Here is a 22,755-nt window from a genome sequence, read left to right as displayed (position 1 = left end):
GAAGAAAAAGTGAAAATGGGGGAGTGGGGCCAATTCCAAAATAAACTGAAAAAGATGGTTCCCCCGTCGAAAAAATAAAATAGCTTTGAATATTTGTTTCATTGGCACGACCGTAAATCTCGTTCGTGTGACGCATGCACATACGTCATCCATCGATTCGTCCGAGGATTTATTAATTTTCTATTGTTGTTAAGTGGTTGAAGCTAAGGCTCTTCTGTCCAATTATCTCAACGACGTATCATATGCCAATCGAGCAACAAGCCCCCGACGCCACCAACTAACATCGGTTTAGTGGCGAGATCTTCTCGTCTTTGCCGGCTGACTTCCCGACAAGTTAATTTCAGTCAACGATGTTCCAAGGAATTAATCATTTTTTACAACATTCAATTCAGTTTTAAAATTTTTCTATCTGAAAATTTTAATTTCGGACGATTTGTCCATATAATTATTTTAGTCAATTTAATTCAAAAATCGTTGAAGTGGTCACCAGCCGTCTTACGCGATAGAAAGCATAAGGGTGGGCTGCCTTCTTGAAGTTAAGCATAAAGTAGTGACTTACACAGCATTGAGTGGACACACTCTTTTGCCCACGTGAAAAGAAAAGAAAAAAAAAACTCACCAACTGAGAAAGAGTCGGGAAAATCACTAAAAATCGTTTTTCAAATTTACTTACCTTTTGTTAATTTTTCTTTCTCCATTATCTTAATTACTTTCAATCTTGTAGGGAGCGGTAAAAAACCAGAGATTTCCTTGAAAAGAAGGAGAAGATGAAAATACAATTTTAACCATTAGGAAGTCATTGCGCATGCTAATGGGCAATATAACCAAGGATGAGTGACCCTATCAAAATGTAAGTTGAGGGAGGGAATGTGTAACATTTGAAAAGTTTCCGGGAAACATGTACTAACCGCAAAATCCGGCGTCGTTCTTGCAGTAATTCCCCCGTTTCCTTTTTTTTGTCTGGATCTGAGGTTTTCTTTTGGATTTAGGCCCATCTTTTCCGCGTAAATGGATAAGCGACGTACGATCTTTGACCTCAATTGCTATCCATCATCCGGTGACCGTAGTGGGCCCCCGAGTACTCCAAGATCCATTCATTGAATTCAGGCAGGAATGACCCCTAATGGCAGCTCTTCTTGCGTAAAAATCTTCCACGGTACCCCCAAAAGAAGATTTCGGAAGTGCGCAACGGGAAAAAACAACCTCACTTTCTCCGAAAACATTTTCTGAAAAAGTCATATTTTTTCGCGAAACAAACTGAGCATTAGAGAAAAAATGTTTGGAAGGAAGGTTTTACCGACACCCCGAAGCTGGAAGAACACGGGTTTTCTTCCCAAGATTTTCATGCGTGATTCTTCGGAGCGGGAAACGATGCAATGGCGATGGTGATCGCGAACGCAGGCACAGTTTGAATCGTGTGCGTTCGGTTGGAGATGATGATGCGCGATCATCATGGATGCTCGTGGGGTGAATCAATGGGTTGGTGTGGTGGGTAGGTCCAAACAACCAAAGTGACGGATCCACCTTTCTAATATCTCAACGAAGGACTCGTTCGACAATGGAGACCCGCCATCGACGTCCGCATGAACACAAATTCTTTTGGCATTCATTCGCCCAAAACCACCGATGGCCGTGTTAAAAATAAAGATCACAACCCTATAGAGCGGTGACAAAACTGAAACCACATCTCATTTCATTCCCAATCCCAAGTCTCTCATCTATCCACGTAATTTTCACACTCTTTTGACTTCCATCGCCAGACCAGAACACCAGAACAGAACAGAACAGAACCGAAGTACCCAAAAAAAGGGAACTAAGCAAGCAACAAGAGCTCGAATCTAACCCAGACAAGTCATTAACTTCAATTTCGATTGTCCAAATTCCAAGATTTATACAGGGCGGGGGTCATGGGCCAAACCGCAGAAAGAAGCCTAAAGGACTGACCGGACCACGATCCGCCTACGCTAACCATCCATATCATTCCAGTGGTCATCACAGTATCTCCTCTGTAAACTTTAATTAAACCCTATTTTAGTGAATACTTATACCCTTCTAAAACACCAACCCCCAAACCCCAAACCGAAAAAAGAAGAAAAAAAAGAAACCTGATACCACCACTATTGACTCCAGTCTCACCCACCGACTCCAAAACCCGACGCAGAAAGAGCAGAGCACTCTCACTTCAGGCCCTGACCCGGCATCGATATCGCCAGCTCCGGCCAGGCAAATCCATCCCCATCAACCAAAACTCCACTTTCCCCGCTCCCCATCTGCCACGCGCTGCCTCCCGCCGCCGCTACAGGTCCCCCGCCGCCATACGCGCCTCCGCCATCGACGAAGCCCGCTTCGCTGAACGGCCAGACCGCCCTACCGAACCCGAACCCCAGACCGTCCAGCCCCGTCCCGAGCCCGAGCCCGCCCAGAGCCAAAAACCCTTGACCCCCCTGCGAGCCAAGCAGAGAAGCGAAGCCCAGGTGTCCGGAACCGACCCCCAGTCCCGCCACATTCTCGCTCCTCTTCACCCGGTCGCCCGAGCCCACCTCGGACTTCGCCTGGGCCAGGAGCAAGCCCGGGTTGTCTCCTCGCAGGGGGTCTTGGGTCACGGAGGAGGAGTTGGAGTTGGAGGAAGGAGACGAAGAGGGAGGAGGCGGGGCCAACGGGCACGGGCGCTTCGAGGAGGCCGCCTTGCGGGAGCCGCCGCCGACGGGGACGTTGCGGAGGGTGCCGCCCTGGGTCCAGTAGCGGCGGCAGGACTTGCAGAAATGGCGGGGCTGGGAGAGGTTGTAGTTGTTGTAGTAGCAGAACTTGGTGTTGTTGGAGTCGCAGCGCGGGCAGGGCAGGGCCTCCGTCTGCGGCGGCGGATGGGGGTGCAGGCCAACTCCACCGGCGGCGCACTGGGGCCGGGCTGGCCTGCGCTCGCTCTTGTCCGAAGGCATGTCTTCCTAGCGGCCGTCAAGAGTGCTAAAACGAAGGCCTGGAAGGAGAGGAAGTGGAGTAAAAAAGTGAAGGAGAAGGAAGAAGATCGTGGAGGAGGAGAGGAGCGAGGGCGTGTTTTTAAGCGGTGGTTTCACCGTACGATGTTGCTCGGGGAAGGACACGTGGCGGGGATTGAGCTTTCCTTGCGACCGTGGTCTCCGCTCCACTCCGGGGCTTGGCTTCTTGTTCTTTGGTCTCGGGGACAGGGGACGACCTCCACGTGGGCGTCTCTCATTTGAAGGTTTAGTTTTACTGGGACAAGACAAGAGTAATTTCTGGTCTACGGGGGTGAAATTATACGCACCGCCATTATTATTAGAACGATACAATCCGGGCGGCGCACGTAGGGGAATCAGAACAGCGATTTATTATTAATTTCAATTATGTTAATGTTTCTTCTTTGGTTAAAATTATTATGTCAATGATACAAAGGTCAAAAAGTCAGATGCAGAGGGGTCCAACCAAGGAGAGTAGAGAGACAGCACCGGCGCCCAGCCCAGCTCCAGCACCGCCCCGTACGGTACAAATGAACAGTGGCGAGCACCAGGTCAGGTCAGGCCAGGCACCGCCACCGAGACAGAGGAGGGGGAGACCCAATTATTGCTTCCCCACCACCACGCTGCCCGACATCAAATCATGTTGTCTCTCTCATCATTCATTGCACGCCATCGCCGCATGATGCTGCTCTCTGATTATTTCGCAGGCGCTGCGTGTGTTCCTCGGCAGCGCGCGCCGGATTTCCCGGCCTCCATGTAGCGCGCTCTCTCCCTCTCTCCTTTCGCTTTCTTTAATTCTTTACACCATTTTCTTTTTGTCCCTCCCCTGTTTCTTTCCTTCCTTCTTTCTTCCTTTCTTGTCGACCGTCGTAACGGTCCCTTTGGGAAATTACCCGTCGTCGCGGGGGGAAAGATAAGGAGTCGTCGGGAGTTTCTTGAACTGCTGAAGCGAGGGGGGAACGCTGGACTGGACGGGCTGGTGGTAGTGCTCCGTCCGGAGCTGTTGGGCGACCTCTGTTCTCTCTCTAGCTCGGTTTTTCGAACGTGGTTTTCCTTTTCTTTGCTGCCAAAACCACTGCAGCACAGTGCTGCTCGATGACACTCGGATTCGATCCTCAACCTGTGCACAGATTTTTACTAGAATTGGACCGGCACGCGATCCAGCTGCACTCCCTCTGCTTCCCCCTACAGTCCAAGACTCTTTCTCTCTCTCTCTGCAGCGTCGTTTTCATCGCCCCCAAAAAACTGTAGCCGGGCCTCGTCCTTTCGGGAGGACTCCCCACCGACGAAGCAGGTTTTCTCGTTCCTCTGCTCCTTCTGAGAAGCGAAAGGCTCCAAAAATCACATCAATTCCTCCTGACCTGCCGCGCCCCACTGTTGGGCAGCCCTAGTTCCCAGGTAATACTCTCTTTTGTCCACGCGGGGTTCGGTGTCGTCTAGCGTTTGGGGCCTCGCCTTTACTCCGCCCGTCCATCTCTCTTTTGACGAGACCCAGGATCGAGAATCACGAGGGGAAATGGTTTTCTTTAACCTTTGCACGTACGAGGGCGACTTGTTTTTATGTGTGCATAAAATCCCTGTGCAATAATAACATTATCCCAGTGGGAATTACAACGCATCTCGTAATACGTGTCCTCCTTCCTTTTAACTTTGGACAACCTAGTACATGCGGGATTCATTATCCGATTGGGCTTCTTATATAAATACAGATATGCACCTGAACATTTCACGACACTGCACCAGCACCATCCATTAATGCTTTGGATCAAGGGCTATTTGTATCTCCCACGACCTGGGTCGGCAAACGCCTCCGGTTGTAGTAGGATATAATCGCGTGCGTTTTCTTATTTTTTTATTTATCGTAATTCCTACAACACTTACCGGAACTTACAATATTTTCTATCGACAAGTGAGTCTTGCTCTCACTTGATCCAACAGCCTCCACCTCCCCTAGGATTAGATCCTTGTGACTACATAGAAACCTCCTTTGCTAGAAAACTCGCCAAAAAATTTCTAAACTTATTACAATTGTGTCAATTCAATCTTAATTTTTTTTAGCCAATTGAGTCCTAAATTTTTTTAATTAGGTCAATTCTGGCTGAAAATCAATGCATACGCTTATGTGGACAATTTTAAATAATACTTTAATATTTTCGAGTTATTCTTTTTCTCTATCTCTCTCTTTCTTTTCTTTTATTCCCTTCCTTCTTTCTCCAGCCAATCGTCAAGTTAAGGCGATCAACGGAGGCGAGGCCGCCGAGGTCGCCCCCGCCAGCCACTTGCATGGCAAGGTCGGGTTTTGCCCTTGCTAGTGGCCGACGAGGGCGACCTTCACCGGAGGATCTCGCTTGCCCTCGAGCGAGTTTCGTTGTAGGATCTCGTTTGCCCTCACATTTGGCCTGTTGCGGAGGTACGTCGACCGGCTAAAAGGGAATATGGAAAAAGAAAAGAAAAAAAATTAAGAAATTCGAAAAATATTAAAGTATCGTTTAAAATTGTCAACGTCGGTGCCGACCGCCTAACGTTAGCCATTTCCAGTCAGAATTGGCCGGATCGACTACATTGTCACAAATGCAAAAGGTTTTAGCACTCAATTGACCCAAAAATAAAAGTTCGACGCTGAATTAGCAAAATTAAAATAGGTTTAAGACTTTTTTGGTAATTCCCCCCCCCCGATTGGCAGTTGCCCCAATGATGTTTTTCTTTGCAAAGGGCATTATCTCAAGTTTGATCGAGAGGCTGAACATATTTGGCTGGGTGTCTTTACTTGTTTTCATGGTCCGACACGACTTGGCATCAATGTCAGTTCGCCTTCTCATTATTCTGTACAAATTAAACAGAAAGAGAGGGAACCGAACCAAGTCGAGTCATGTTTTGCTCCCTTACATGCATCGAACCGATCCCCTTGAACATCAGAAATTTGATGAAACAACAACACAGCTCAAGATCAGAATTTCAGTCTGGTCGAAAGATGTACAGTTTTCGTTGCCATGGTCAGGTCACTTAAGGGCCTCCCTAGGGCACATTTCAAGCTGTGCTGAACCTTCATCGTAATCCAATAGGTTGCTACATCTGGCAAAAGTTTGTGCGCAACGTGCACGCTTTGCTTGCTCGCTCGCTTTCAGATCATATAATTCCAACTCGGCCAGAGTCAAAAAGTGGGTCGGGGACAATGACAAGTCATCTTGGAATAGCGTTGTCTTTAGTAACCGGGGAATGCTGGAGGCGGAGGCGAGGGATATCGGGAGCCAATTTCTGGGGGCAGGATGATTGTTGGCGTTGGAGGTGGTGGCGGAGAAAAGACAGGAGGTGGCGGTGGGGAATGTACTGGTGGTGGAGGCGAATGGACTGGCGGTGGGGGTGAGAAAACTGATGGGGGCGGCGGTGGCGACTTAACTGGAGGTGGAGGGGACCTGATCGGGGGTGGAGGTGAGTGGATGGGTGGGGGTGGCGGGGGAGAGCGAACAGGTGGGGGAGGTGAGTTGACCGGGGGAGGTGGGGAGTGCACCGTTGGGGGAGGAGAATGGATTGGTGGGGGGTGGCGGAGGCGAATATACGGGCGGCGGCAGGGAATGTACTGGAGGTGGTGGCGAATGAACGGGAGGAGGAGGAGATTGAACAGGCGGTGGTGTCAATTTTCGAGGACGAGGCGTCGGAGAAGGCGGTGGTTGCAGCTTGCGCTTGGGAGGGGATGATGTTGAAACCGGAGGCTTCGGATTCCATGACGGTGATGGCCCGCTGCATCTAGATTTGCCGCAATTGACAGGCTTGCTCACCACTGGAACACAAGCCTTAGCAGGCCTTTGCCTTGGCCTCGCAGGCAAGCAATTTTCTCTGTCATCCAAGATAATGCCTCTCCTGGAAGGTGGCTCACAAGCTTGATCCTCGCCATTGAAGTAGTTGTTTGAGAACGTGAAGTTCCTCAAGTTGGGCAACCGGCAAATGCCTTCCGGAACGAACCCCGTCATCTTGGTCCCTGATACATCCAGCTGCTCGATAGCGGAAAGGCCCTGCAAGCTCTTTGGCAATGTACCTACTAACGGGTTCGATGCCACATTCAGGACCGTCGCTTTCCCAAGCATGCCTATCTCGGGCGGTAGACATCCGGAGAGGTCATTGTTCATGAAAATGACCTCATTCAATGTGTTAGCCATCTTGCCGATGCTTCTAGGAATGCACCCTTTCAGATCATTGTTGGCGACAACCACAACGGAGGCCGGGGAGTTCCCGAAATTCTCGGGGATCGTGGACGTGAACCGGTTGTTGTTCAGGAAGATCGCATCCAAGTCCTTATCGAAAAGCTGAGGCGGCAATTTCCCCTCGAAATCGTTGTACCTGATGTCCAGATACTTCAATTGCGGCAAGGACAAAACTACTTTCGGAAACAGCCCCACGAAACGGTTGTTGCTGACATCGAGCTCGTGAAGGATCGTGAGCTTCTCGAAGCTCTCGGGAATGACCCCGCAAAACCGGTTCGAGTTGATGTGGAAGAGAGCGAGGTCGCCTAACAAACCAAGCTCCGGAGGAAGGTACCCCGCGATATCGGCATGGTTAAGGTCAACGCCAGCAACAACACTCAGGTTCGGGTCGTTAAGAGCCGGTGAGCAGAAGACGCCGCTGTACTCGCAAACGCTGGGCCCTACCCAATTTCCAGTCGTGTTGAGAGGGTCTGAGTACATGGCCTTCTTCCATGCCTGGAGAGCGATGTACGCTCGCCTGAGCCTGGAATTGGCGAAAGTCTCGTTTACCTCGACCAGGTATTCATAACCGTCGGGCAACTCGGCGTTCTCACGGAGGGCCAAGAGCTGGCGGCGGGCGATCAGGGATGCTTCGGCGGTCAATAGACAAGAGGAAAATGTAAAGCAGGAGGAGAACAGGAGGAGAGCAAGCGGTAAACAGCAGCGCGAGGCCTGCATTTTCCAGGAGGGCTGCGCCACCTTGGGAGGCCCAAGGTTTGGTTCTTGTAATCCACAAAAGGACGAGGATGAACGATCTGACGTTATAACTGGGCAGATGAGAACTAAGAAGCTGTGCAGACGAGAGGCTCCGTTGACGGTGTCCCCTGCAGTTCGATCCTTCGTCCGGAAAGGGACGCTTCGGTGGCGCGGGATATGGCAGTTTGCCTCTAATTTTCGCCGATCCCGCTATGATTTAAAAGGTCTTTCCGGCGAAAATGGACACGTTTTGGCTACGGATATTCGGTCAGATAAGGCATGAGTGCTCTTGTCTAAATCGCGCGTTCTAGGGTGGCCGGCCGAGGGATCAACGAATTTCAGTTGTCCCATGTCTAAAAATGAACTCGGATAATGTCCCGGCCGAAATTACCGTCTTCAACGGGGGGCCTGTGCTTGAATTGAGGGCGGTTCGTTTGAGAAGATAACCATCCAATTCTTTTCAGGATTTAGGATCATTAGCACTTAATGCAAACTGAAAACGAGCAGCGGGGGGAAAAATAACCTAAAAAGTTCGTATAAAAATTGTGTTAATTCAATGCTAAACTTTTTTTTTTATCAATTGAGCTATAAACCTTTTGCAATTTTGACCGAAAATCCCTAACGTTGACGATTTTAAATATTATTTTACTATATTTTTTAAATATTTTGTTTATTTATTAACTCCTTTTTTTTCTCTCTCTTTCTTTTTTTTTTGTTCATTCCTTCTTCCTTCGGTCAGTCCGACGACCGGCCAAAGGCAACCTCGCCGGCCTCTAGAGAAGCTCACCCCCGTTGGCCATTGGAGTGAGCGAGCCTTGTTAGGTTTATGGCGAGGCCGGTAGCCCTCGTCTCCGGCCGGTAGCTAGATTGATCAAAGGAAAAAGGAAGGAAAAAAAAGAAAGAGAAAAATAATGAAAAATAAAAAATAATAGTAAGTAAAATTGAAAAAATTGAAATTAATAATTGGCAATGCCAATGCCGATCAAGCCACATCAGCGATTTTCTGTCAAAATTGATTGGATGCACTGAATTGATATAAATACAAAAGGTTTAAGATTCAATTGGCAAATATATATAAATAAATTGACATAATTACAATAAGTTTATGATTTTTTTGGTAATTCTCTCAATAAATGGCCATGTATCGTTGAAGAAGAATCTGACTGAATTTGCAATGGTCCAATTTGGGTCTTTTAGCAAGTTGTACATATGATAATAATACGCCACGTTAGGTCTTTACTTATTTAAGCATCTAATCTGTTATTGCCACGTTATTGTTATCAAGATAATTATGCCGAACCAAACGTGCTACCTCCCGGTGGCTAATATATTTAGTTAACTTGCTTTTAAACTAAGTAATACTAAACCGATTTAGAAATTTGATTTATTAAGCAATATGTACAATTTAAGATGACCCGAAAACTTATAATAACCGGAGAAATTACATGCTGCTCATGGTCTCTACTCTAGTTCTAAAGCTCTATTTATGTGAAGGACGCGATCGTGATCCTAATGAGTTGTCTTCCGGCAAAACGATTCATTAACGAACTTAAACAGAGTTTGGATTTAATTACTTATTACATAACCAAATGACGGCAGCTTTGATTATAATGTGTACATGGTCCCGAAGCAAAATTGCAGAGTAAGGCAAGAAAGGGGCGATAGAATCGCTAACAAAGGGACGACTAATCTTAGCCTCCCTAACAACATGATCAGAAACAAAACTACGAGGTCTCCCTAGATAAAAATGTAATTTTTTATTTTTTTGGGGTCTGAAGATAAAAATGTATTTTTAAGCATACTTAATAAGTGTCTCGAAATGCTTGTCAACATGACTCTTAAAACAATTCAATCTAACTAGGCTTGCCTCTCGTGGATTTTCTCCTTTCGATGGATCGGGCCTGACTGATCAAGCATGTGGGCAAGGCCCACCGGATTATAATTCTCCACTCCTCCGGAAAAAAGAAGCAAGCAAATTAGAAACTAAAAACTTGTGCCTGTTGTATTAAGTCTTCTTAGTTTAATATAGGATAAGGGCATTAGAAGTCCTAAAAATTATCACGAAAGTATAATTAAGTCTTAAAATTTATCAATGTGATAAATTTTAGCACTTCCGATGATGTTATCCCTTTGATGATTAACTTGAAGTTGATTGATTAAAGCGACTCGATTAGCTTTAACTCTACATTGACACTAGGTCAACAAAAGGTGCTTAAGACAAGACCCCACTTCCAAAGATTTGAAATTTGCATGGGATTTTCGTCTAAAATCTCTCTGTTCTCGAGGATCGACGAACGAGGAGCTTTGTCCTGAAGCTTTGGTGTGGCTCCACTAGAGTCAAGACCCTCTTCATGATATCCAAGAAATGGATGAACTTTACGTTAAAGAGGGGATTTTGAATGGGGATTGACATCATGGGAACGAAAGGAAAGAGCCAATTCAAAGACGCACCAGAAAGCAAAAGTGTAAAGCGATTCAGGGAGGCAAAAATAGAAAAGGTGGCCCTCATCGTTGAAAAAGGCAGTAGCTTGGCGATAAGCTTGTAGTGACACGGGCTTGTGCGTTTCTCTTTGATGGTTAGTGCGTCTTTCTAGCTTGGGCAAATTTTTTTCATGCTTTGCAAGCTTTGTAGTTTTCATCACCCGGTACCAAGTTGCAAGATTAACAATTCGGGGTTGAGTTTGACGTCGACGTGGATGGTGTAAGAACGCATGCATGTCAGGACAGGCAGCAATATTTTACTTCGCGACATAGTTAATGACGTGTGTTCTTATCAAGGCATGCATGATTAAATTAAAAGCTTGATTTGGAATCCTTACGAAGCTTTCCTAGGGTTATTTTACTGCGACAGAGAGCATGCTAGAACCAACACACCCCCGACATAACTCGTTATTTTATCTTCTAATTAATTAGCGAACCCGACATTATTTATATGAATTAGTCGAAGTCGGCCAAAAAAATTGCAAATCTGTTGCTGTCTTGATTACAGCGATCCCACCTTATAAGTGTCAAATGTTAGGGTTTAGGTAACGAAATAGAAAGTAGTGTTAATTAGCTGATTGTCAAGAGGATTTTGAAGATGCAAATGTGAGATTAGCGTGAGAAATTGGCGTTGTCCACTTGTATGGGGGATAAATCAAAATAAGCCATTGTTTTCTTTGGAATGAGCACTTCTCTTGCACTCTTTGCTCGTCTTGTTTCCGACTACGATTTCTGCTTACCTCGTGAAGTGTCTTATCAACAAAAACTAACATATTAGTTCTTATATTCCAATAGAAAAATGCTTTCTTGACAATACTCTTGGGGAAGGTACAATCTCAACCGTAAATTCGAACACCATGTTAGCGTGTTTTGCATAAAGCACTCATTGTCTAGGACATCATGTAGTCCGAAATAACTAACGATCTTGTTAAACTATCAAACTAGCAGCTCCTATTCTAATATTAATAATTATTGAAAATCCCAACTATAACTCTTCCTATTAAGTATTTCTAAAAAAAAAGTCACTATCCCTTCTCAATATTGCAATGGTGTTGTTGATTATGTGTCAATTCTCCCGATGTCTTATAATAACGACAAATTAGCAAATTTTCTAATTGTTATGGAGTACACTTACGTAAGAGTTGTGTAGTATATGACTCAGGAATCCATTTTCGTTTTCTTCAAAAGAAGAAAAAAAAAAGTAATTCCAATTTTAGAAATCGAAAATATATTTTTTTTATGATGTGAAATGCATTCTCTTGGGCTCTAAGGCTCAGTTTGGTCGTCGAGATTTCTAATCAAGTTTGAATTGAGTATGACAGGATATGAAATCTAGGAATTTTAATATATCTTATCTACTATTTGGTGAATCATAGTCATAAAGTTGGATATTTTCATGTCTTATAATGTCAATTATTTGATATTTACATCATATCGTTGTAAATGAACTTGAAAATGCACAAAGGCAGATTATAAGAATCTCTCGTAATTCACTGCCAAATCTAGTAAGATAGAGATATGATCATTCACTTTTGCAATTACGAAAAATATAGTGCTTTGATTCTCTCACTACTTTCATAAAACTTCTATATGAATAATAAAGTTATAGATGAGAAGTAGTTTGGACTCTTTTACTGTTTTCGTAGACTTTTGACATGAACTAGAGAGTTATAAAGGAGAAGAAACTTCGAGCCTCTCGCCCCTTTTTTAGAGTTTTGATGTGAATTAAAAAAATACAAATGACTCTCAAAGCTTCAATGTGAACTAGGAAAAAAAAAAAAAAGACTTTAACTAGAAATATAGAGAAAAAGGAGACGGAGAGGGTCGAATTTTTTTTTTTATATAAATTTCATTGCAGGCGACGCTACTTCTATCTTCATTTTGGCTAATCCACTCCTTTTTTCAATCAACCGACTGAAATGCCATTTTCTCTCTTCAATTTGTTTTTTTTTTTTTGTTATCACCTTAACCAACATAACAACCTTTATTTCTATTTTCTCTCTTAAATTATCGATTTCACAATATAACTGTCAAATTACACCCAATAAAATATCATCTAATCATGCATCATATTATCACTTTGCCTAGCGGATGTCATTATTTTTAATTTATGGTCTCAATTTTTCAATTACAAACATTATATAAAAGGTTAGAATTTTCTAATTATAACGGTTTATGAACACATAATTAACTATCATTTTTTATGAGATGGTTTGTAATAAACTTTATTTCAAAGTCGAAAATTATAACTCAATCTAATTACCTAGCAGATTTTGATCTTGTATGTGAATTTTCGGAATAAATTTATAGTTTTCTAAAGTTAAACATTGTTGATTTGTGTTTTCTTTTGAGTTTTTCACATTTTATTATGAATTGCAAGACGTGATTGAAAATTTATTTACGCATTATGCACATTCAAACCTGCTAAGATTTTGGACCCAAAAAAAAAAACCCGCTAAGATTTTTTTTTAGGGGAAAGTTTTAAGCACATTTTAAAGTTTTCATCCACTTGCTATGAAATTGATTTTACAATCGATATAAGTTACTTTCTTTATAGCAGGAGTTGAACAATAAGGATTTTCATATTTTTTCTTTATGCCTTTATCCTTTGTTAATATTTACATATGGTCTAAATATAAATATGCTTGATATTTGATCATGCTTTTAACTAATTAACCTTTTCCATATTTTGATCAATTCCCTTTTCCATTTTTTTTTTATGAAGATCGGCTAAATAATTAAAATTGAATTTTAATGTTCAACTTTGAAATATAGCTTCAGTTGCACTATTCAGAAAAGAAGGCACTTAATTGTGTGTTTATAAGCTGTTATAAATAAGAATCTCTTGTGAATGAAAATTTGAGATCAAAAATTAAAATTGACAACATTCTCTAGGTAGAATGATATTAAAATATGGGAAATTGACATCTTTATGGTTGCAATGGAGCATTTGTATTGTGAAATTAATAAGATGATGATAGAAGTAAATGTAGTTTTGTAGATTAGCCTGATAAAAAAACAACAAATTGATCAGAGAGAGAGAGAGAGAGAGAGAGAGAGAGAGAGAGAGAGAGAGAGAGAGAGAGAGAGAGAGAGAGAGGGTATTTCGATAAGTTAACTGGAGAAAATGAATGCATTAGTCAAAATAGGGTGGAAATAGCGCCACCCATTCACTGTCCTTCATTCTTCAAGGACTAGAAATTTCATTTTCTAAGTTTGAATTTATTCATTTAAAATTTGGATTCTTCTACTTCATTTTCAGTTGCTTTGTTATTTTTTTATTTTTCCATCTCTTTCTTTATTTTTCTTCTTATTAAAAAAACTCATGAAATAATAAATTATACCGTTATACCTGAAATATGTAAAATAATAAATACTAAATATATACCACATATATTATAGAGTAGAAAGAAATTCAAATATACAAAAAATAACAAGAATAAATAAAAACGAAAATTAATTCTTTTGTTGCTTTGGGTTTTCTTTTTAATAGCATAATTCCAACATTATATGTATTTATTTATTATTCTAGTTTTATTTTTTAAGAAGTTTATTTTTTTGAGAAAAATGGCTTTTATACCATAAATATTGGAAGTCATATCTAACTTTAACCCACCTTTTTCATAGGACAATTTTATCCATTCTATAGCTCTTTATATTCAACTTTTTCCTGTTTTGAATAGGAACCAATACGAGGCAAGATAAAAGTTATTTTTATCTTGACTTTTATCCTGATTACCAAACATAGAAAATAATCAAAGAAGGAGAGTCAAATTGATAGGATGGTGCCAAATTCGAATCGGCAACAAACAGCTCCCAAATTAGGACCTACAAAGTTGGAATATGGCAAAATAGATTGCCAGTTTTGTCACGTGACTATGCACGTGATCCATCTTTAGAACTTCTCAAGTTGCCACCGATATGGATTAGGAACGAGTCTCCTGTTCACCGCGTGTCTCAATTATTTTCTCTTTCTTTCTTTTCCTCTTCTCCCTCGAACGAGGTTAATGTTGCCATAGAGCATAGGCCCCCTTCGTTAGAAATCAATTGCAAAATTCAATAAAATTCAATACTCGTTATTGTAATTTATTCCTGACGGTGATGCAGTTCAATTTCGAGGCATTTGACCTTTGACACGGAAAATAGGATGTTCCTCGATTTTGGAGGTTACACCCTTCGAAAGGAAAATCTCAATTTTCAATCTTTTTGCTCTGGCGACAATATGTTGTAATATCAACGGATATGAGGAACCAAATTTACTCCTATCGATTTTGGGATAAGTGTATGGGAATGAGTCATAAAACTTTCAAAAAGTGTAATTAAGTTCTAAAACTCACAATGAAAGTGCAATCGAGTCCTCAAATTTTCAAAAAGCGCAATTAACTGAATGGCTTGATTCCACAAATTTAATAAGTTTTAGGACTGGATTGCATTAAAAGTTTTACGATTCAATTGCATTTTCTCGTAAATTTTATAACTTAATTGTACTTTTTTAAAATTTTATTATTCAATTGCACTTTCGTAACACGATTTAAGACTTCAATTTTCAAGGGTATTGCACTGCTTTGCCGCTATTTGACCCGTGAGAAAGATGTCTTTTGATTAAAAAAAAAAAGGGGGATGGGTCCTCATCGCCATCGATACCATTGCTCAAAACAAACGAAAGCAAATCAATTTTATGGTACAAATCAGCGTTTAATGCGAAGTACCGCAGGAGCTGATGATGGGGCACGACTCCTCTGCGTCAACGCCCACGAAAAAAGGGCGCAAGGATCACCGTCCAACGGGAGGAAAATGATGGCGGAGGTCAACCCTTCGCGGATCGCCTCGGTCAAAAGCGTCGTTTTCTCGTCCTCACCTTCCCGCTCCGTTGACGCGGGCAAAAACCCGCGAGAAATTAGACGGAGGACACAGCGAACGCCCTAATTTGTCGTTTAACGGAACCTACGCGACGCGCGAGGACTTGAGATTCTCTCTTCCTCGAGTCCTCGGAATCCAAAGCGTAACCCAACATCCCGTTGCGTTCCACGATGTCGGGGCCCGAATTCCCGATTTTAACCCCGCCCGCCGTTAAGAATAACGTCTACAACCGACTCCTACATTGAGTTATTAACCAAAAGGATTAACAAAAAAAACATGCTCAAGATCTCGAGCCCGATAGCCACAGATAATACACGATGCCTTCTTCATCAAGGAGAGGATCGGATTCACCCCTTTGAGGGGCAACAATCTTCGCCGGCATTGAATTTATGGAGGAGGAGGAGGAGGCGAGCTGCGCATTGAATAGTGAACAAGGTGAGAGTTCTGTGGGGAAAATTGTCCGAAAGTCTTAAATTTATTATACAACAGCTAATTCGGTCCTAAATATTTAAATTTTATTGATTTAGCTATAAATATTTTGACGATTTGCCATTTTAATCATAAAATTTTCAACTGTGACAATCGAATTCTAAATCTTTCGACCATTTACCAGTGAAGTCATTCCGATTTGGGATTGAATTGACAAATTTGTAAATGATTAAGAACTAAGTAGACACAATTGAAAAGTTTAGAACCTAAACCGACATATTGTCAAAAGGTAACGGGCGTAAGAAAGGAATCATGTGGAGGGGTTCTAGAGAGATTCTTTTGTCGATGGAGACTTTCGAGAGAAAATGCATGGACGTGCCTCATTCCTACTCAATAAAATTGATGGAGTTAATAAAATGACCAAAGTCGCGCGTCTTGAATTTTGACTTTTCTCTACACATCTTGGGGTTAGCGAGAAAATCACTTCTTCGGATTCTGAATGCTAACCTCGACAATTTATCCTTAATGATATCGAAGAGATGAATCGATAAGGAAGAACCGGAAAAGCCTATCTTAACCCGACGTGACTTGCTCCCACGTGCTTTCTCAGTCCATACACCCAAAAAAGTTGGCTATTTTAATTTCACGTATCAAGCCAAATTAGTTGTCATCGATTTTAAACTGCTGGGTTGACCAGCCTTGCTAATGGCGACAACTCAACAAGAGAAGATCTCTCTCTCTCTCTCTCTCTCTCTCTCTCTCCTGCGTCCCGCAAGTCTAATGAAGAAGAAACCCACAATCTCTCACCAATAAATTATTCGAAAACAGAGACAAGTAATAAAGAAAAAAAAATCCCTAAATTATTTTATATGTTAATAATGTGGCGAGTCGTCCAATTAGACAAAAGGGTAGGAGAAAAAAATAATTATGATAATAATTTGGGTCTTGTCTTCCAAAAATGCCCATGGTCCAAGAGCTAGGGTTTTGTGTTGGGGAGTGGCATTCAATGTTTTCCTCACTTGTCCTACCTACTATGCGTTAAATGAGATTCTTTGGTCCCATACCAATGTCGAGAAACAGCAATAAACATCCCTTCAACTTCCTTGACAGAATCCATGTCCATGTCCATGTCCATGTCCTTGCATTAATGTTGGGAGGTAACCTCAAATCAATACATAACCCTTCACGTTATCTTCCTCTGGCAAATTCGTTGTGTTCGCCTGTGGTGTAATTGAATTCCACCGTCCCCCTATCGCGTCGAGAATCGATGTTCGCATAATGCGCCCGGCCAATTTTTTTTTTTTTTTGTTTCGCATTATGTTTTCCTTCCATACTTTCAAATGATAAATATTCGGTCTTACTAATTTCAAATACCATATGAAGTCTAGAATATGAAACTCTACAAGCACAAAAATAGAGTGAACCTTCTTCCATTTCAGATGCCGCAAAGTCAACTGCCATCATTTTGAATTTTTAATCGATTAAGGGTGCTTTACGGCTTTTGTGTGAGTCTGTGGTGGTTTTTTTTTTTTTTTTTACTGGGAAGATTAAAATTAAAAAAAGATATAAAAAAAGGTAAAAGGTGGAGGGGCAAAATGGGAAAGAAGAAGAGGAAGAGGGATGTGTAATAATGGCGAGGGCCCGGCGGGGGGTGGGGTAGCGCAAAAAGAAATAGGAGCATTGAATGCTCAAATGTCTTTATTGACCCTCCCGTCGTAAATGATGAATTTAATGACCTCTCTCTCTCTACCTCCTTAGTCCTTCCTCCTCCCCTGCCATCTCTAACGATTGCTGTCAACCCATTTTCTCTTTTTTCCAACTTTCTCTCAGCTCTGAACACTCTACAGTCAGAGAGAGAGAGAGAGAGAGAGAGGTTGGTGAGGGTGAGAGATTACTGATCGTGGGGGAGGTGGAGTCGTTGGAGCTGTTTCCGCTGCTCTTCTTCCTCTTCATCGAAGGACGTGACAAATTTGGGATTTTTCCTGGTTGTGTCTCTGTTTTTTTCTCTTTCTCCCACTCTCCTCCTCTCGCTGAAAACACTCTCCTACCAAATTTCGATTCTCCTTGTCCGTCGGTGTTGTACGGCTCCAGTTCGTCTTCGAGGGCATTGATGTGTAATCTGTGTGTCGCACCGGGCTGAAGAGTCGCGAATGCCCCTCCATTTCGGATGTTACGGTGGAGTTTCAGTATGAACAGCGCCTGAAATTATGGGGGCTTTGAGGGGTGTTAAAGAAGCTAATGTTCCTTCTGATGGGGAGCAATAAAGGTTCGTTTCTTATTAGATAAACCCCCCGCTTTGTTCTTCTTTCCTTTTTCTCTTTTAATTCTTCTCGCTTTAAAGACATGGCTTAGTTAGCCCAGGAAAAAGAAAAGGTGTTCAAAGGATATTAATGCTAGAAATATTTGGTGACTCTGCTTGTTTTTTGAAATTTCAGGTCATAAAGTGGGAGGGCTTCTCTCATCAGTTATCAACTAGAGCTAAAGTGTGTGTGTCTGTGTCTGTGTCTGTGTATGGTATCTCTCTGTATGGTAACCGAAGTTGAAAAGCGCACAGAGAGAGAGAGAGAGTTTTCCTGGGAATCTCATAGACCCTCGCTTTTGCTTTCTCTTTGTGATTTGAAATTTGGCGGATCTGCTTTTGATCTTTAGCCCTCACTTCGGACTTGAAATAAAAGTCGTGTTCTGGTTCAAACCTGAGGAAAAAAACTGCCTTCTTCTTCTTCACTGTCAGCTCGGTGTTGAGTGTTCTGGTGGGAAGCATTCATGCATCTTTCACTATGGAAGCCTATATCTCACTGTGCCGCAATCATATTCCTGGAGAAGAGAAGCAGGAGGAGAAAGGGCTCTGCTTTCGATGACGGCAAGCGAAAGCCGTCGACACTGCGCCAGCTGCAAGAGAGCAGGCTTAGAGAGGCTCTAGAAGAAGCTTCCGAAGATGGGTCCCTCAAGAAGTCCCAAGACATCGATACCGAGTCCCCGAATCAAGACAACAGCATCGGGAGATCGAGATCTCTCGCCAGGCTTCATGCCCAGAAGGAGTTCCTGCGTGCCACGGCCCTTGCTGCGGAACGCATTTACGGCAGCGAAGACTCGGTTCCCGAACTAACGGAAGCGTTCAACTTGTTCCTCACAATGTACCCCAAGTTCGAGTCCACTGAGAGAATCGACCATTTGAGATCGAACGAGTATGGACACCTCTCCGAAGCTTTTGCCAAGGTATGTCTCGATTACTGCGGATTCGGGTTGTTCTCTTATGTTCAGACCCAGCAGTGTTGGGAGTCGTCAGCATTTACCTTGTCCGAGATAACGGCGAATTTGAGTAACCATGCTTTGTATGGCGGGGCTGAGAAAGGTAGTGCGGAACATGATATCAAGACTAGGATCATGGATTACTTGAATATTCCTGAAAATGAATATGGACTTGTGTTTACCGAGAGTAGAGGGTCTGCATTTAAGTTACTGGCCGAGTCTTATCCTTTCCATACAAATAAGAAGCTGCTGACCATGTTCGATCACGAGAGCCAATCTGTCAATTGGATGGCTCAGAGTGCTAAAGAAAAAGGTGCTAAGGTACATAGCGCCTGGTTCAAATGGCCTACTTTGAAACTTTGCTCCAGGGAGCTGAGGAAGCAAATATCAAGTAAGAAAAGGAGGAAGAAGGATTCTGCCGTTGGGCTTTTCGTATTTCCTGTTCAGTCTAGAGTAACTGGCGCCAAGTACTCTTACCAGTGGATGGCACTTGCACAGCAGAACAATTGGCATGTATTACTTGATGCTGGTTCACTGGGTCCCAAGGACATGGATTCTCTCGGTCTCTCCCTCTTCCGACCGGATTTTATCATCACGTCGTTTTACAGGGTGTTTGGGGCTGACCCAACAGGATTTGGATGCCTCTTGATAAAAAAGTCTGTGATGGCCAGCCTGCAAAACCAGTCAGGACGCACTGGCACTGGAATGGTGAAGATCGTCCCCGTGTTTCCCCAATATTTGAGTGATTCTATGGAAGGTCTTGATGTATTTGCCGGATTTGAAGATGAAGTGATGAATGTTAAAGAAGAACCTACACCTGAAGCTCAAGGTGGGTCAAGTATGCCTGCATTTTCAGGTGTCTTTACATCCAACCAAGTGAGAGATGTCTTTGAGACTGAGATGGAACAAGATAACAGTTCAGAGAGGGATGGGGCAAGCACCATATTTGAGGAAACGGAGAGCATTTCGGTTGGAGAGGTCATGAAGAGCCCTATATTTAGTGAAGATGATTCTTCTGACAATTCATACTGGATCGACCTAGGTCAAAGTCCCTTTGGTTCTGACCACTCTGGCCAATTTAGCAGGCACAAAACGAGCCCACCATTGCAGCAGTCGTGGATTTCTGTCAGGAGAAACAATAAGCGTGTCTCACCTAAGCCTGCATCAAGGATATCTATGAGCCCCATTTACGATGAGCGCAGGGTCAATCTCAAGCTGCAGGAAGATCCCGTGTTGTCTTTTGATGCAGCTGTGCTATCAGTGTCGCAGGAGTTGGATCGCGTGAAGGGAATTCCTGAAGAGGAAGAGCTAGATTCTGCTGTCGGAAGCAGGGAAGCTTCTGCGATCTCCCATTGTTCAGGGGAGATACAGGAAGAACGTGAAATCCAGGGCGAACCTGGGTTGAACGGTTCCAAGTTGAGCGCCAGCATAAATGGATTCACGTCCAGTCAGCATCATGGTCTCCAGAATGGCCAAGTGGAGAGTTCCTTGAAATCGGACTTTTGCCGAGAAGTGAAAGAAAGTGCTATTAGGAGAGAGACAGAGGGTGAGTTCAGACTTTTGGGTGGAAGAGAAAGAAGTAGATTCTCCATGTTAGAAGACAGTAACCGGTTTGCGAGCATGGGTCGCAGGGTATCTTTCAGTGTGGAAGACAACCACACGGGAAGCTCGAGCCACTTGTATCATCCCGGGGAAGCTTCCATGACTTCTCTTGGCGATGATGATTCGCTGAGCAACGGGGACTATGACGATGGGCAAGAGTGGGGAAGACGAGAGCCGGAGGTAATCTGCCGGCATCTTGATCACGTGAACATGTTAGGTCTCAACAAAACCACTTCAAGACTACGCTTTTTGATCAATTGGCTCGTCACTTCCTTACTTCAACTGCAGTTACCCAATTCAAATGGGTCTGTTAAACTTCCCCTTGTACAAATATATGGCCCCAAGATTAAGTACGAGAGAGGCGCCGCTGTGGCATTTAATATACGAGACAGTGGAGGAGGGTGGGTCCACCCAGAAATTGTTCAGAAGCTGGCTGAGAAGAATGGAATATCGCTAGGGGTCGGAATTCTTAGCCACATACGGATAGTAGATGGGCCAAAACAGCGACTTGGTCCTCTTGATCCTGAGTCTATGGCCTTGTGCAAGCCGATGGCGAATGGATACCAGGGAGGGAAGAATGCTTTCTTCCGAGTTGAGGTTGTTACCGCGTCGCTCGGTTTCCTGACCAACTTCGAGGATGTCTACAAGATGTGGGCATTTGTTGCCAAATTCCTTAGTCCTTCGTTCGTGAGCGCGGATGCTTTGTCTACCGTCCCAGAGGAATCGGAAACGTAGTGTAGGAAGGGGCATCCATGGGTTTTCTCATCCAAAATCCTCGATGTAGGCCACTGGTGCTTTTTGCAGTAGAAGTTTTTGAGCTTGAAGCAAGGCTTTCACTGGTTGATTCCATAGCAAACAGCAGAATCATGTAAAGGTTTGGTTATCTTTCTGGTTTTTTTCTTTTCCCCTCCCTTTCGGGGCTCTTTCACTGGAGACGAACCTCACGAGGAGATGAATTTGTTTATTCTTGTGGTCACATTACATCTGCTAAATGTCTTCGCTTCCTATGTATTACTCATGATTCAGTTCCATGTAGAGCTTGATGTACTGATTAGCAATATAAACAGTTCAGGAAGTACAATGGGATTTCGACATGAATTTTCCAGTTGATACTCACTACCTGCAACACAACAGGGATTGTTCTGTGTGATGACTTTGAATGAACTCCTCCATCGTTCCATCCACTTCTCCCTTTACTTATATGAGTTCAGATGATGCATGATGTAAAAGAAATCAAGTGCTAGGAGAATCTTTGTCCTTAGTTGTTGACACTAAGTCTTGTCTCATTATGTGGGATTATGGAAAATGCTCGTGGTGGGTTGACTTTTGTGAATCTAGTTTCCACCAAACGAATCTCTTCGGATTGGATGATGATGAATCAAGGGTCAATATGAATGTCTTGAAATCAAACGAAACCCAAGAATCTCTTCCCTTGTTTTTGCTCCCGAACCCTTTTTGTCTTTTTGACTGCATTGTGTTCTCCAGGATTTGGACTTTGTCTGAAATTTGATGGATTCCTTTCACGAGTCTCGTGCCTTGTCCTGCTAATATGACCAAGCGCAGTAATAGATTATATGCAGAAGTGATTTGAATTTCTGACTCCCGGTCGGTCACCGGACGAAGACGCCGTTATCGTTTGTAGGCGTAAATCATCCAACTTGTCCTTCGGAGGCCTACAAGATTGTGGAACGCCAGCACTTTCTGCAAAACCACAGCTAGCCTTGCCTTCACAAGCTCTTCTCCTCTTTTCAAGCACCGCATATTGATGGACGCGACATTAGCGACGAGCACGATTTGGCACGGGGTTGATTTATGGATCCGAAAGATATGGTTGCAAGTTTCCCTGTTGGATTAACGGTATTCGAAATTCCGGGCGGCTCGATTTAACGGAGTTCATATTTAAATCAGGAGTGGGTTATGGCATGTTTGAATGTTGGCTCTTTCAGTAGGTCATATCTGCTTATAAGCTCATTCTCTTGTTGATTTTACATTTCACCAAATGCTCCGGAAAAATACAATGGCCTCCAAGCGAAACCATGCCTACAAAACCTTAGCCGAAAATAACAGACTCTCGCGAGCATTGCATCTGCTCACAAAAAGGTGATGGGGGCTCGTAGGGTCTTATCGTGAGTGTTTCTCTCCCTTTCTTTTGGCTCGATCTCCATGGCTTCTTCGACGATTCATGACTGATTTGAAGGCATTCTAACTCAGAACATCGATCATCTCTA

The 22,755-nt window shown here is 43.2% G+C and overlaps 4 protein-coding genes across 8 annotated transcripts in view; 2 read left to right on the top strand and 2 right to left on the bottom strand.

Annotated features, from left to right (window-relative positions):
- Positions 1-1,940: 1,940 nt before the first annotated feature.
- Positions 1,941-17,553, bottom strand: LOC115751585 (dof zinc finger protein DOF1.6-like). 3 transcript variants are annotated; one of them, XM_048273715.1, is made up of 3 exons: positions 13,456-13,471; positions 4,506-4,511; positions 1,941-2,974 (listed from the first exon to the last, which is right to left on the bottom strand). In XM_048273715.1, exon 3 carries the CDS (start codon positions 2,934-2,936, stop codon positions 2,178-2,180), a length of 759 nt encoding a protein of 252 aa, XP_048129672.1. In that variant the 5' UTR covers positions 2,937-2,974; positions 4,506-4,511; positions 13,456-13,471; the 3' UTR covers positions 1,941-2,177. The 3 variants fall into 3 exon arrangements, with proteins under 3 accessions (XP_048129672.1, XP_030545366.1, XP_030545367.1); XM_030689506.2 differs by lacking the exons at positions 4,506-4,511; positions 13,456-13,471 and adding an exon at positions 17,534-17,553 and having other exon boundaries at positions 1,941-2,980; XM_030689507.2 differs by lacking the exons at positions 4,506-4,511; positions 13,456-13,471 and adding an exon at positions 13,472-13,488 and having other exon boundaries at positions 1,941-2,980.
- Positions 5,897-8,340, bottom strand: LOC115751583 (pollen-specific leucine-rich repeat extensin-like protein 3). The gene is given in 2 exon segments (XM_030689502.2): positions 5,897-6,495; positions 6,497-8,340. Coding segments are annotated over 2 exon segments (1,713 nt in total). The 5' UTR covers positions 7,889-8,340; the 3' UTR covers positions 5,897-6,174.
- The window catches only part of LOC125312457, a 30,476-nt gene continuing 21,162 nt past the window's right edge, over positions 13,442-22,755 (top strand). The window contains exons 1-4 of one of the 3 annotated variants that reach the window (XM_030689498.2): positions 13,442-13,488; positions 16,341-16,342; positions 17,559-17,942; positions 18,112-21,625. In XM_030689498.2, the coding sequence (XP_030545358.1) occupies positions 18,440-21,262 (2,823 nt within the window). In that variant the 5' untranslated portion in view covers positions 13,442-13,488; positions 16,341-16,342; positions 17,559-17,942; positions 18,112-18,439 and the 3' untranslated portion in view covers positions 21,263-21,625. Of the gene's footprint in view, positions 13,489-16,340; positions 16,343-17,419; positions 17,943-18,111; positions 21,626-22,755 lie in introns of those variants that run through there. The other 2 variants (XR_007197325.1, XM_030689499.2) reach the window with 2 other exon arrangements.
- LOC115751580 lies at positions 18,440-21,262 on the top strand. Its single transcript, XM_030689500.2, has one exon. It carries the CDS (start codon positions 18,440-18,442, stop codon positions 21,260-21,262), a length of 2,823 nt encoding a protein of 940 aa, XP_030545360.1.

The sequence above is a fragment of the Rhodamnia argentea genome, chromosome 2, assembly GCF_020921035.1.
Source record: "Rhodamnia argentea isolate NSW1041297 chromosome 2, ASM2092103v1, whole genome shotgun sequence".
In the NCBI taxonomy this organism is placed as follows: domain Eukaryota; kingdom Viridiplantae; phylum Streptophyta; class Magnoliopsida; order Myrtales; family Myrtaceae; genus Rhodamnia; species Rhodamnia argentea.
The sequence above is the reverse complement of the archived record's forward strand: the minus strand, read 5'-3'. Positions and strand labels throughout refer to the sequence as shown.